Here is a 12,623-nt window from a genome sequence, read left to right on the forward strand (position 1 = left end):
AGCCTTTTAGGATTGGCTGTCCATAAAGTTTTGATTCCATACAATCTGAAATAATGGGGTCAGTCTAGCTGTCTGTGTCTACGGTTCTCCTTGCAAACGACTGACTTCTACAATATCCTTTAGGAAGTTTGCAATGACTTACAGAATGAGTCTTCCAGAGCTTCAGGGAAAGTATTTTTTCCAGTCCTTTGCATCAAGCAACACAGATAGGTGTTTTCCACACGTAACACACGTCGCAAGTACTCGTATCAGACATCACCTCATAGTCCTCCCAGTGTAGTTTGTATGCTATGCTTATTATTGTCCCTATGCATATTTGGATATCCTGAACTCAATTGTGTTATCAATCGGGGCTTTTCTTCTGGGGGAACATGCCGGAACCTCTTTGACAAAATTCTTTTTAAAACTTTTAAAAGTTCACGAGTTTTCAGTATACAGATTGAAAATTTCATTTCCCTCTTGAGAGTTCTGGCACCTTTTTGAAAGAAAAATACATAAAGCCCTGGTTATCATAATTATTCACCTCAAGGATATTCAAACAGGAAAATTTGGAATTTTTGATATTTATGATCATATAGTATTCAACAATTTGTGGGTCCTACCTAATGAAGTTCAGTCAAGCTTACTCAGTTGTGCACTGGACATGTTTTATTTTCGTAAGGCTTGGAACTGGGGATGTTCAAACACCTGCTGATTCTGATTGAGTCCTTTTCTCTGGTTGCAAACAGAGACTTAATCGTTTGATTATCGGTCTGTTCATGGGTTTGTTAACTGTTCTGTTCATGGGTTTTGGGTAGGTTGTTTCACTGTGTTCCCTACCAACCATGCTGTACATCTCAGTTTGCTTTTTTGCACATACATGTTCTCACATAGCCTGATGTTCTACTACCTCCTCCATCTTTGTTGCATAACTGCTTCACTCAGCAAGCAATTATTTAGACAATTAGATTACTCATGAATTATGTGAATCAGTTATCCATAAAAGCTGTGTTTCAATAAAATCCTGTACTTCAATGTTCATCTAAACAGTCCTTACCGATAATTAATAGTGTTATCTATTGTTTGAGAAAACTGAACATGCTCAGTTGTTGCCCTGCAAGGCGCTTCTAGCGCTCTTATGGACATTGTTCATAAGTGATAAAAACTGGACTGTGCAAGTAGTGTGCAAAAGGGACTGAACTGTGTGGTGACCCAAAAGTGATGCCAGTTACAGACACACACCCAGAAGAGGGAAGCCTTCATTTGAGATGCTGTGCCTATGGTTCCTGAGGTTACCTGCCCTCTTACCTGCTGTAAGATGGACCAGCTCCCTAGCCACATGAAGCACCGAATGTCAGACAGATGCCATACCAAGACAGCAGACCAGAGACATATCCAAATGCCATGGGGAAGCTTCTTCCTTGCACGTGCAGGCAGCATTCCCCTTCCCCCGCCCAGCCTCACCTAGCTGAAGCTACAGCCATGAGACAATCAAGGAATGTCCATGACAATGACTCTGGCCGCATGAGTCATCATTCCTCCAGGTGCCACTGCCTTGCCCAGAATTACTAGATCTCAACATTGTCCACTCCCTTAGACCCTTCCCCCTGAGCCCAGGTCCAATCAGCATGCTTTGGGGATGAACCAACAGGAGCCCACCCCCATGACACCTCATAAAAGGGGGCACCCAGCCATGTGCGCGCTCTCTCTCTCCTGACCTCTACACTCACTCTAACTCCACGACTCTTGGTTTGCACAGCCAGAGTCTCCACGTGTCTCTGCTGGTTCAGGACATGACCCTATTACCCTATAGTCTCCCTTATTTTCCCTAAGAATCGCTTCATCCTGCCGAGGACAGGTAAAGTATTACCCCTCAATGATTATCCTGCTAATGCGAATGTGCTATCCTCTTCTCTCTAATTTTCCTAGATCTGTGTAATTGTGAGTGTGTTTGAATTATTGTATGCTTGTGAGATATCTTCAGTAAACGAAACCATTTTATACTGAAGCCAGCCTTTGAGTCTATTTCTGGTGCATCTGGAAGAAGTGGGACCCCTGTATACATAGGTGCTTGCTCCCTTATTTGCCTATTGCCTTGCATAATATCATAATTCCCCAAAGATTGTCAATAATTGGAGGCAATCCGGCTAACACAGTTTGGGGAAAAACCTGATACAGACCAGTTCAGCAAGCATTTGCAGCCACACAGCACAAAACAAACCAACCAAATGAAAAGCTCACATCTCACAACCACCTTTGAAGTTTTGATTTTAAAAAGACTAGTAGTTAACTTGGGAGTGTTTCCACCATCTGTTCTGCTCACAGTAATACTTTCTCTGGTGCAAGAAAGCACATGAACTGCCTTCCTAGATCAGTCCAGAGACGAATCTAATCCACCTCTTGAATTGGTCAGCTAGGCATTTTGGCTGCAGTCCTCAGGACACTTTCCTGGGAGTAAACCTCAATGAATAAAACAAGACTTATTTCTGAGTAAACCACCATACGATGTGTTCCTGATATCTACTTGTGTGTCTTTTTAATCCTGTCACCATCTGTTAAGTTTTTCTTCAATGGAGATGGACTTCAATCAATGGAAGGAAATTTATCTCCATTGGAGGAAGTCTGTCTGGACTGAAAGAATGGCGTGGAGAGACATCAGATCCCACTTGGTTGAAAGAAGTATTTAGACCCATGCCTTAGTGCCTATTGCTGGCACAAAGTAAGTGCTACAAATATTATCAGAGTAACTGAGAATTTGATTTCTGCATCAGAACATTTATTTAGTTTTTGTGTGCAAGTTGCCATGAAAACTCATATCATGCAGCTGCCTCCATGGCTGAAAATACAGGCAAGAACTACTATCATTCCAAAATATTTTCCTTCACATGGATAGCGTAACAATTAATAACCAGAATCATCTCTTTTTTTGGGGGGGGGGGAATGACATTGGCCGTGCACCACTTCATTAGATAATAATATTAATATAACTAAAAATATACATTTGGATGGATCCAATCAGTCCTTACAAATCAGTTCATAAACAGAAACACAAAACGAGAATTAGAGCAAGCAGAATTACCCATTTATGCTGCCACAAAGCTTGAAATATGAAAATGGAATTCACTATACATTATATAACAGTTTAATTTAAGGAAAACCATGTTTGCAAACCTGGAAATAATTTTGCACACCCAGTGATAAACCATGATGATAAATGATAGAGTGAATTCAAAACTTATGATGTCATAGTCAAATAGTACATCGAAGGCAATGAAAAACAAAAACTCATAGGAAATTTACCTTTTTCAAAAGTAATCCCATAACTTGGCCTCAAATCCAGTTTACACAATTTTTTTTTAATGGTGGGATCCAACTGTCTAAAAGGAACATTCCTCCAGCTTGGCTTCAACTTCTGTTGGATGGAGGCTCGGTAGGCTGGAGAATAACTTCAAACTTTGCTCCATGTTTATTTTTATTTATAACAGGGGCCACCAAGGCTCAGTAGAGTGGGAAGATGGTGGTAGGATCCACCACCAATGTCTCCCCATCATTTTCACCCAACCTTCTTTAAAAGAAAAAGTCATCACGAGATGAGAGCAGTGATTCACCAGCTGAGCTCTGGATTATATTGGGGGCAGCATGAAGCCCCACAATCTTCAGGTGGTAGAAGTAACCATTTTAGACTGCAACAGGAGGATGCCACATTAAAAACTCTCTGCATGTAAATATTAGCACATCAGGGTGAAACTTTCTAAGCAGCTTTCTATTTATGGGGAGCTAGCATCAGCACAATTCAAAAAGGGGAACCTTCTTCAGCAGTCCATTATGTCCATTAAGAACATAAAAACATCTAAGAGAAGCCAATGTTGGATCAGGCCAGTGGCCCATCCAGTCCAACACTCTGTCACACAGTGGCTAAAAATACCAGGTGCCATCAGGAGGTCCAGCAGTGGGGCCAGGACACTAGAAACCCTCCCACTGTTGCCTCCCCCCAGCAGCAAGAATACAGAGCATCACTTGCCCCAGACCGAGAGGTCCTATCTATATCTTGTGGCTAAAAGCCATTGATGGACCTCTGTTCCATATGTTTATCCAGTGCCCTCTTGAAGCCATCCATGCTTGTAGCCGCCGCCACCTTCTGTGCTACCTCATGACTCTTCTCCTTTATTCCCATACTCTTTTGCTGCATGTGCAGACAAGACCTATTAGAGAAGTTACACCAATCACTGGCCACAAGAGATGCAGGAAAGATTGAAAGACAAGGATTAAGATGTGTTTGAGAAGTGTGAAGTGCTTTGATTTGCTCAGTGTACTTTTATTTCCTCTTTCCAACTGAGTATTGTGTGAATTGCCATGGTCAGTGCAACCCTAAGCAGAGTTAGACACTTAGGAGTCCTGTGAAATAAGTAGGCTGAGAAGTGTGTAACTCTACCTACACCCTATATCACTAGTTCTATATTACTAATTTGGTATTACTAACAAGGGATTGCATCCAAGACAATTTTCAGCTAATGAAAAAGGTGCCCTTTGATCACCAAAAATGCTACACAGGGGATCATGGGACCTGCATGAACAAAAGTCATGCGAGACAAGGGCTATGGCAAGGAGGGGAACTGGGCAGGCTCAAATGAAAAAGCTGACTGAATCCAGCTAAAGGCACGCAGTTAATATAATTCATCCATATTTGCAAAAAAAAAAAGAATAGAAAAAGAAAAGTGTTTATATTAATTTTCACTCTTGGCAGAGCTCAGAGATGGCTCACAAGATTTCATTTCACATCTTAAAAGCTACCTGTCGACTCACACTCTGCTGAATACAGAGTCTTTAAGGTGGAAGCTCTACTCATCTTGTCCAATTACTTGCTCTGCTGTAACTTAAATTATATTTGGTTCTGCAAAGAACTTTGAGAATCATGGAATAGTGATACGAGTAATGAATGTGGCCTTGGCAAATTGTTTCTGAGTCAACTCGCAGCTCTGATCCTGACCGTCTCAATCTCTCTATCATTCACTGATTTTTTTTTCCACCTGCATACAGGTGGTTTGCATACAGGCCAACCAAAACATGACAACAAGGGCATGTGATTAGATACCCAGATGTGAATGTCAGCTGCAAAAGACAGCTATGTGAGTGGCAGATGTGGATCAATGGTCCTTTCCGCACTTGGATCTCATCCCTGGTTTTATCAGAGTTCAACTCGCGACACAATACCTTGCATTTATCCCTGGTTACAACAGCATCTGTTTATCCCAGGACAAGTGTGGGGCAAAACTGGGGTGACCTCAATGTAATGTGGAAACAAAAATACCCTGAGATAATTACGGGGTGAACTTGAGTGCAGTATAGAATGTAAGTTCAGGGACATGGTTGAATCAGGATTTAAGGTCTAGTGCAGAATGGACCAATGATGTGGAGCTGTGGAAGGGATAGGGTTAAGCCTTCTCTTGTATACTTCCCTGATTGGAAACACCTTCCTTATAGACCCTGAAAAAGAGCAAGTGCATGAGATAGCCAGGTGGGGTAAATGAATTATGTCTACAACCTTAAGGGGAAAATAGAGGGGAAAATGCTAAAAAAAATTTAAAAAATCCCTCCTATCCCTGCAAATTCCCCTCCTGATCACTGTATGGTCTTTCTGTGTGATCTTTGAATGAAAAGATCTTCAGTTGTTCAATAGTTTCTGCTGGTGAAAGCAGAAGCAATTCTGGATATAATGGTGGCAGTCAGAGTTGTTTATTTACACATCTGTCCTATCCATAGTCAAAAGGGGGCTGATTTTTTGCAATAAAAGTTGCATGCAGGTGGGCCCTGCTCCTCCCCAGTTTCCCCTTGCTGCACTTACAAGGGGTGTAAGGGTTACAGCTACGGTTGCCAGTCTCCAGGTGGGGCTTGGAAATCTCCCAGGATTGCAACAGGAAGGTTAGCAGAAGAAGGAGGGAAGGTCTTCCTCCTCTCACCACCGTTGCACCTTTGTGTTTGTGTAAAAATCAGACCCATTCTCTAAATGCTTGATTCGTGAGCAGAACAATCATGGCAACGAGGGAGAAGACTGAGAGGAGCCGTGCTGCCAGCCTGAACTGTTCTATTGTTCTTCCTTCCTGTTTCCAGGTATAAAGCTTGAGAGTGGCCAGAGACATGAGCATTTGGGCCTTGTAGCATCCACCTTGTGGTCTCAGACAAGCTGGCCAACTGGATCAAGAAGTGGTCAAAGCTACAGCCAAAGGCAAAGCCAGTTATTTGTTTTCTCTAAACTATACGTTTCCCCACCCCGTTGTTGTAAGCTACTTTTGATTACTTTGAGTCAAAAAGGAGAGAATACATATTGAAGTAAGCAACATCGACAACAAAACATATGGCTGCCCTGCCTTGTCTGGTTTACCTCTAGGGTTGCCAATCCCCAGTTGGTGGCAGGGGATTCCCTGGAGCCCCTTCCCCCACTTCCGGGCTGTCAGAAAGTGGGGTGGAAGGCCCATTGAAGACTGGTCCCCATAGGGTATAATGGAGAATCAATCTATGGTTTCTGGGGCTTTGGGGGGCCCTGTTTTTTGAGGTAGAGACATGAGATTTTCAGCATAGCTGGTGGTGCTTCTCCCAAGTTTCAAAAAGATTGGACCAGGGGGTCCAATTCTATGAACCCCAAAAGAAGGTACCCCCATTATTTCCAACGGAGGGAAAGCATTTAAAAGGAATGCAGTCCTTTTAAATGTGACAGCCAGAACTCCCTTCTGGCTTGTCGGCCTCACTTGGCAACCCTACTGACATCACAAAACTGATGTCACATTCTTGCTCCTGGCTCCACCCCCAAAGTCTCCTAGTTCTACCCCCAAAGTCCCCAGATATTTCCTGAGTTGGACCTGGCAACCCTATTTACTTCTGAGGGTTTACAAAATGGAGGAGATACCAGAAGTTGGAGGTTTGTGGGAGAAGGAGTCCAGGAAGCAGAATGGATGGATGAAAGGGACACAGTAAGCACAGTGGAAAGCCCTAAGGAAAGGAGCAATGAAGGAGCCAGAGAGTTGAGAGAAAGCTGAGCAGAAGAAACAAGAAATGGACTTTTAAAGATCTGCTTTGCTTTATAGCCTGCCGTTTTTCTTGTGTTTAAATCCATTATAGTTGTGTTTTAAGCATCTCATAAAGCAAGGAAACACAGAGATTTCATGTCCTTCACTTTCCAGAATTCATTCATTACCGTGCCTTGAAAAGGTACTGTGAAATCTGTGCTAGTCTGGAAGCAGATAATCGCCCAATCTGCATTCAGCGTTTGCTCAGTTGTTTTACCAAACTCACACGGGAACAGAAAAAGATGCAGTTCAAAACCACATTCAACTACCCCAGGCCAACACCATACTGACTGCAGAGTCAAACCCCCCCCCCCATAAATCTATGCAGACAGCCACCATAAAATCAGAGATCAAACAAAGTGAAAGCGGCATGCAGTCTGGACACTGCCATAAAATGTGACACTCAATCAAAGTGAAACTGGCATGCAATGTAGATGGGAATTTCTGTTCCAGTGTAGGTTTGGTAGAACAGTGGAGCAAATGCTAAATGCAGTGGGTAGTTATGGCACCAAGCATTGGTTCTCATTCCGCTTGAACTCTTTGTGCCTGCTTTTAAAACAAAAAGGAAATGAAGAGATCCACCACACAAAGTTCTTTCCAATATATCCTGGAGTTCAAAGGTCAAGTAAAGCAGCAAAGGATACAGATATCCTCCTAAAAGGCATTTAACTTTAATCGTTTTATAAATGCAGTAATGCTGAATTTGCACACTATGTTAATTTAGTAGGAATTATTGCTGGGGCCTGAATGTCTGCCCAACAGTGCAATCCATTGACTTCAGTAAACTGAGAATGGTGGAATGTTGCTTACGACTGCACCATCAATTCATGCTAGGCAGTGGATTACTTAGGGTCAATCAGCTTGGGTGTCACTAGAAATCCACTGTTTGAATCCATTCTTAATTTGAAATGTCACAAATCGATGAGATCATATTTTCTGTCAATCATCACAGGTATTTTTCTTTCTTTTCAGTTTGGACTTCAGCATGACTTTTCATGATTTGACATTAGTGTATCCCTATTGACACAGCAGTCAAAAATCCAATCCTGAAACTCTTCAGTTGGCAAGACCACCCCTGTAGATTCCTTTTAGAATCACAATATATAAAATGTGAATCTCCACAGTGAGCCACTTTATCTTATATGAGAAACAAAAGAAAGATGTGTCAGTGACTTCCATTTCTATCTCTGAATTTTCTGGGCAGTTTGCAAAAGAGCTTACTAACTCTAGCAGTGGCAAAATATGGAAGGCCTAGAACATGTTTCATGGAGTAGCACGGAATGCACTGTGATGTGGCTGCTGGCATGCCAACACCACTAGTAATATTTGAAAGAGAGCGATCATGTGAGCAGGCACAGCAATGTGCTTCCTCCCCCCAATTCCCTTCCGAGTTTCATTGACTCAGGTGTGATGGGGTGAATCTGGTGTGGGAAATAACTATGTCGCCAGTCCCACTGATGTGACTGGTATCCCTCAACCACTATCAAAAGTACAGCGACACAGCTAAGGCTCCCACCCCCAGCTCCCGTTGCCCACTGCTACTTCAAATGGCAATGGGAAATTTTTTTAAAAATGGCATCTTCACATAAAGCACTACCTCATTTCTGGTATAAAAAACATGGCAGTAACATAGAGTAACACAAGGAATTGCTGGAAATTCTATGGTTTTACCATAGAGTTTCTGGCCATTCCTGGTACTCCCCTATGACAGTTCTGGGTTTTTACCAGTAGTGCAGCAGCTGGCATTGCACCCCCCCATGTCCCCTCCCACAATGCTCTTGCTGGCTGCCAGGTACTGCCTGGCAAACCTGAAAGCAGCAATACCTCGGGGTCTAACTATGTGTTACACTGTTTATAGTTCCCTCCCATATCTGCCTCAGGACCCGTTGAACCAGGTGTGTGAGAGGAATTCCATCTGAAAACCATTCTCAGGTGTTCAGAGACCCAGTTCAGATTGGGGTGCTTAGCACACCGGGAGAGGGGTTTAATTTTTATTTCTTATTTATTTCCTTTAATTATAGTCCGCCTTTCTCACTTGTACTTAAGGCGGATTACACAAAGTCAATACAATCAACAGGATGGGATACTCAATAAACAATGCAATAGGAATTAGTGTTGTAGACCCAACTGGAAGTCTAAAAAGAGAACTGAAGCAAAGTATAAGTATTAATATGACTTAAGCATCTCCCTGTGCTATTTTCCTAGCATGAAATGCCCCCGGGTAGCTGCTGTTTTGGGGAAATTATGTGCAAATAGCATAATGGGCTACATGTAAATTTCCCCAGTGGGGCAAATAGTAGCTCCCCAGGCCAGTCAGGAAAGCAGTGCAGGTGGGAAGGTTTAACCCCGTTTTGTGCCATGGCCCCAACCTGAATCACCCCACACCCATTCCTGGAAAGTGCAGGTGGGAAGGCTTAACACACACACCCCTTTTGTGCCATGGCCCTAACCTGAATCACCCCACACCCATTCCTGGAAATTATGTTTCAACACTGAATTCCCTGTGCATGTCTGATTCAACACGAGGGCAGACATGGAGGGGGGAACCCTAAACAGTGTAATGTACAGTTAGATCTCTAGTGTGCCCTGTGCCATCACAAGTAACAAATTAATAGGGCCTAAATGTCTACTGCACTGACCTGGATAGCCCAGGATAGCCCAGTCTCATCAGATCTTGGAAGCTAAGCAGGGTCAGCACTGGTTAGTGTTTGGATGGGAGTCTACCATAGAAGTCTAGGGTTGCTACGCAGAGGCAGGCAATTGCAAACCATCTCTGAACACCTCTTGCCTTTGAAAACCCTACAGGATTGACATAAGTCAGGTGTGACTCGATGGGGGGAAATGTCTAATGAATGTAGAGCTGGCACAGCTTGCTACAGGGGAGATATATAAGTGACTGGAAGCACACACAAAAAGAGACTGCACACAAGTCACACATCAACTGATCACTGCTTCTCAGGATGGGTGATGCCACTCTGAAAATGTGACATTAACAGTGCCATCCTAAGCAGAGTCACTTCCTTCTAAGTCCATTGAAGTCAACCCTAAAACCACAGTCTGAAGTCATTTTATAGGATTCAGTGGGGCAGCTCTATATACAGTAGGTGATTTAGAAACGTATGCTCGAATGCCACAGGAATAACACCGTACACTGTTCGGCCTCTTAGCTCGGTAAAGCAAGCAGTGTCTAATGACAAATGGAATGAAAAGATTCAGCCTTTGGAATCTTCTTTGATCACATTAAAAAAAACAACCACCACACCAGAATGGTTCAGGACTGGGTTACTCTGTGATCAATAAGGTAGAAGCAGCAGCCACACTGTAGGGCACACGACTGTTCTCCATCTTTACATGACCTGAAATGAGAAATAGAAATCTTGAGATATCAGAGGAAAGCAAGTTTAAAGCATCTCACTCAAGTAGAAAGCTTTCCTATTTCTTGAGAATACCAAATATATTTTTTTTAAAAAAACTTATTTCCCACATTGCATTAATCAAGAAGTAATTTCTGTCTCCACTTAAAATGTGTGAATGCTATCGACCATCAATTCCCACATAGCAGGTTATACAGATCACTGCTTTCAACCATCAGGAAGATAACAGGCAATGATCTGTGATAGTGAATTATGAGAGTTTGAATGTTTTAGAAGATCACTCGCATGCTGAATATTACCCAAAACATCATGAGTCAATGTTTCCAGGATCCATGCAGTAAGATTTTACAGCTTGTGCTATTTGGGCTATGAGGAAATGGCCATATCCTATCATCCTCAAAGATCTCTCCCTGGCCGTAGAAGCAGGGCTCTTTTTGCAGAAAAAGCGAAGATCTCTCCCTGGCCGTAGAAGTATACAGATTGCACTACTCTGAAAAAAAGACTCATTCCCATTGGATTAACCAGCAGTGGGCCTTTACCTCAGAAGACACACAGGTGTCATCAAAAGACACTTTTGAAGATGACAGGTAAGCCTCCGTGATGGTGATATCATCCAGTTCAGTGTTGAAGTGATCGGACTCCTTGATGATGCTATAGTTGAGGGCCACGCTGTAGTTGGTGGGCTTGTCAGATTGTTTCTGTTGGCATTTGCAGAGTTTCCTGAAGGCTGCTCGGAACTTCTGGGACATGAGGTTGTAAATCACCGGGTTGATGGCACTGTTTAGGTAAATGCAGATCCGGCAGAACAGCAGGAACCAATTTTCTTGGAAAGGGTTAGACAGAAAAGAGTTGATGACCACCAGGGTCCGGTAGGGCATCCACAGTAATGCAAACAAAATGACAACCACAGCCAGCATCTTGGTGACCTTGGGGAAAATGGAAAGGTATAACCTGTCAGCAACAGAAATGAACAAAGCAGGAAAGCAGTGGGGTAAACCATTAATGCAGTGAGCTCCAGTGTGGTGCCCACGGGCACAAGGGGACTTGCTGATGGGTTTCCTGTCAGAGATTTGCTTCTTATCCACAGAGTCTGTTCCTGAAAGCAAATGGCCAGTCCTGGATTTCCTCCACCTCACTGGACCATTGGGCTGTTAACCTCCAGGTAGGACCTGGCAATCTCCCATAATTGCAACTGAACTCTAGACTACTGAGATCAGTTCCCTTGGAGAAAACGACTGCCTTGGAAACTATATGGCATAACACCACACAGAGGTCCTTTCCCTCCCCAGACCCTGTCCTTCCCAGGAAGCTCCATCCCCAAATCTCCAGGAATTTCCCAATTCAGAGCTGGCAACTGAAAATGAGGTGCGTCAGAAGATCAGGAGGCATCGCTGTTGTGTCTGTAGGGAGCACCCAGACAGAAACAGCTGCCTGTGTCACAAGAGTTTTCTTGACTTCACCTGCAACCTTCTAACATTTTATGACTGGCTTCAGCCCCAGTGGCAGCCATTTTGTGTGGCACTGACTTAAAAAGCAGAAAATGCCCACAAGCTCAACCAGACTCTCCCTAGAAGCTAAATTGACTAAACTCAGGCTAATTGTTAGAGAATGAACTGGATATTTGCTTTATGGACTTATATTTATTGCTACACACAATGGACTGTGCACACACACACATAGGCTCAGGGAACTGTACATTTCAAGTCACCTGTTGTGATGTAACACATAGAAGGTGCCTGCACAAGCCTTACACATGTAAATAAGGTTTCAGCTACAGAGTTACCAGCCTGGTGAAGAAGCACACACCTCCATTATTGTGAGCAGTAAGAAACAACAGCTTGGAGAAGAGACAACCCCCATTGCAGATCTAGTTGTGATCACGTACGACACATCACTGCTTTGTTCCTGCATTGGTATTTCCTGCCAAATGGACATTTGGTTTACAATGAAATGGCCAGCTTTTGTCAACACTTCAATGGAGCATCCTGACGCCAAGGTTTTCTCACCTGCCCAGATGCCATCCTTTGAGTAAGGTTTTAGATTACAATACTGACCACTCCTTGTAGGCAACCTCCCACTCCCATAAGCAACCAATAGGATTAGTTTTGGGATGGACTAATAGGTCCACAGGTTGGAACAGCTACCTCCCACCTAATGGATCCACTATAAAAGGTAAGGACCATTCACCTGGCCCTTCCTAGCTAGCAAC

General features: G+C 43.3%; 1 protein-coding gene across 1 annotated transcript in view; it reads right to left on the reverse strand.

Moving 5' to 3' along the window:
• Window positions 1-10,387: 10,387 nt before the first annotated feature.
• Window positions 10,388-12,623, reverse strand: part of TRHR (thyrotropin-releasing hormone receptor) — a 30,402-nt gene continuing 28,166 nt past the window's right edge. Inside the window, exons 2-3 of the mRNA XM_015416313.1 lie at window positions 10,954-11,340; window positions 10,388-10,396 (exon numbers count right to left, since the gene is read on the reverse strand). Coding sequence (XP_015271799.1) covers window positions 10,388-10,396; window positions 10,954-11,340 — 396 coding nt within the window. The remainder of the gene's footprint in view (window positions 10,397-10,953; window positions 11,341-12,623) is intronic.

This window comes from Gekko japonicus, unplaced genomic scaffold (genome assembly GCF_001447785.1).
Source record: "Gekko japonicus isolate JY-2015 unplaced genomic scaffold, Gekko_japonicus_V1.1 scaffold2696, whole genome shotgun sequence".
Taxonomy (NCBI): domain Eukaryota; kingdom Metazoa; phylum Chordata; class Lepidosauria; order Squamata; family Gekkonidae; genus Gekko; species Gekko japonicus.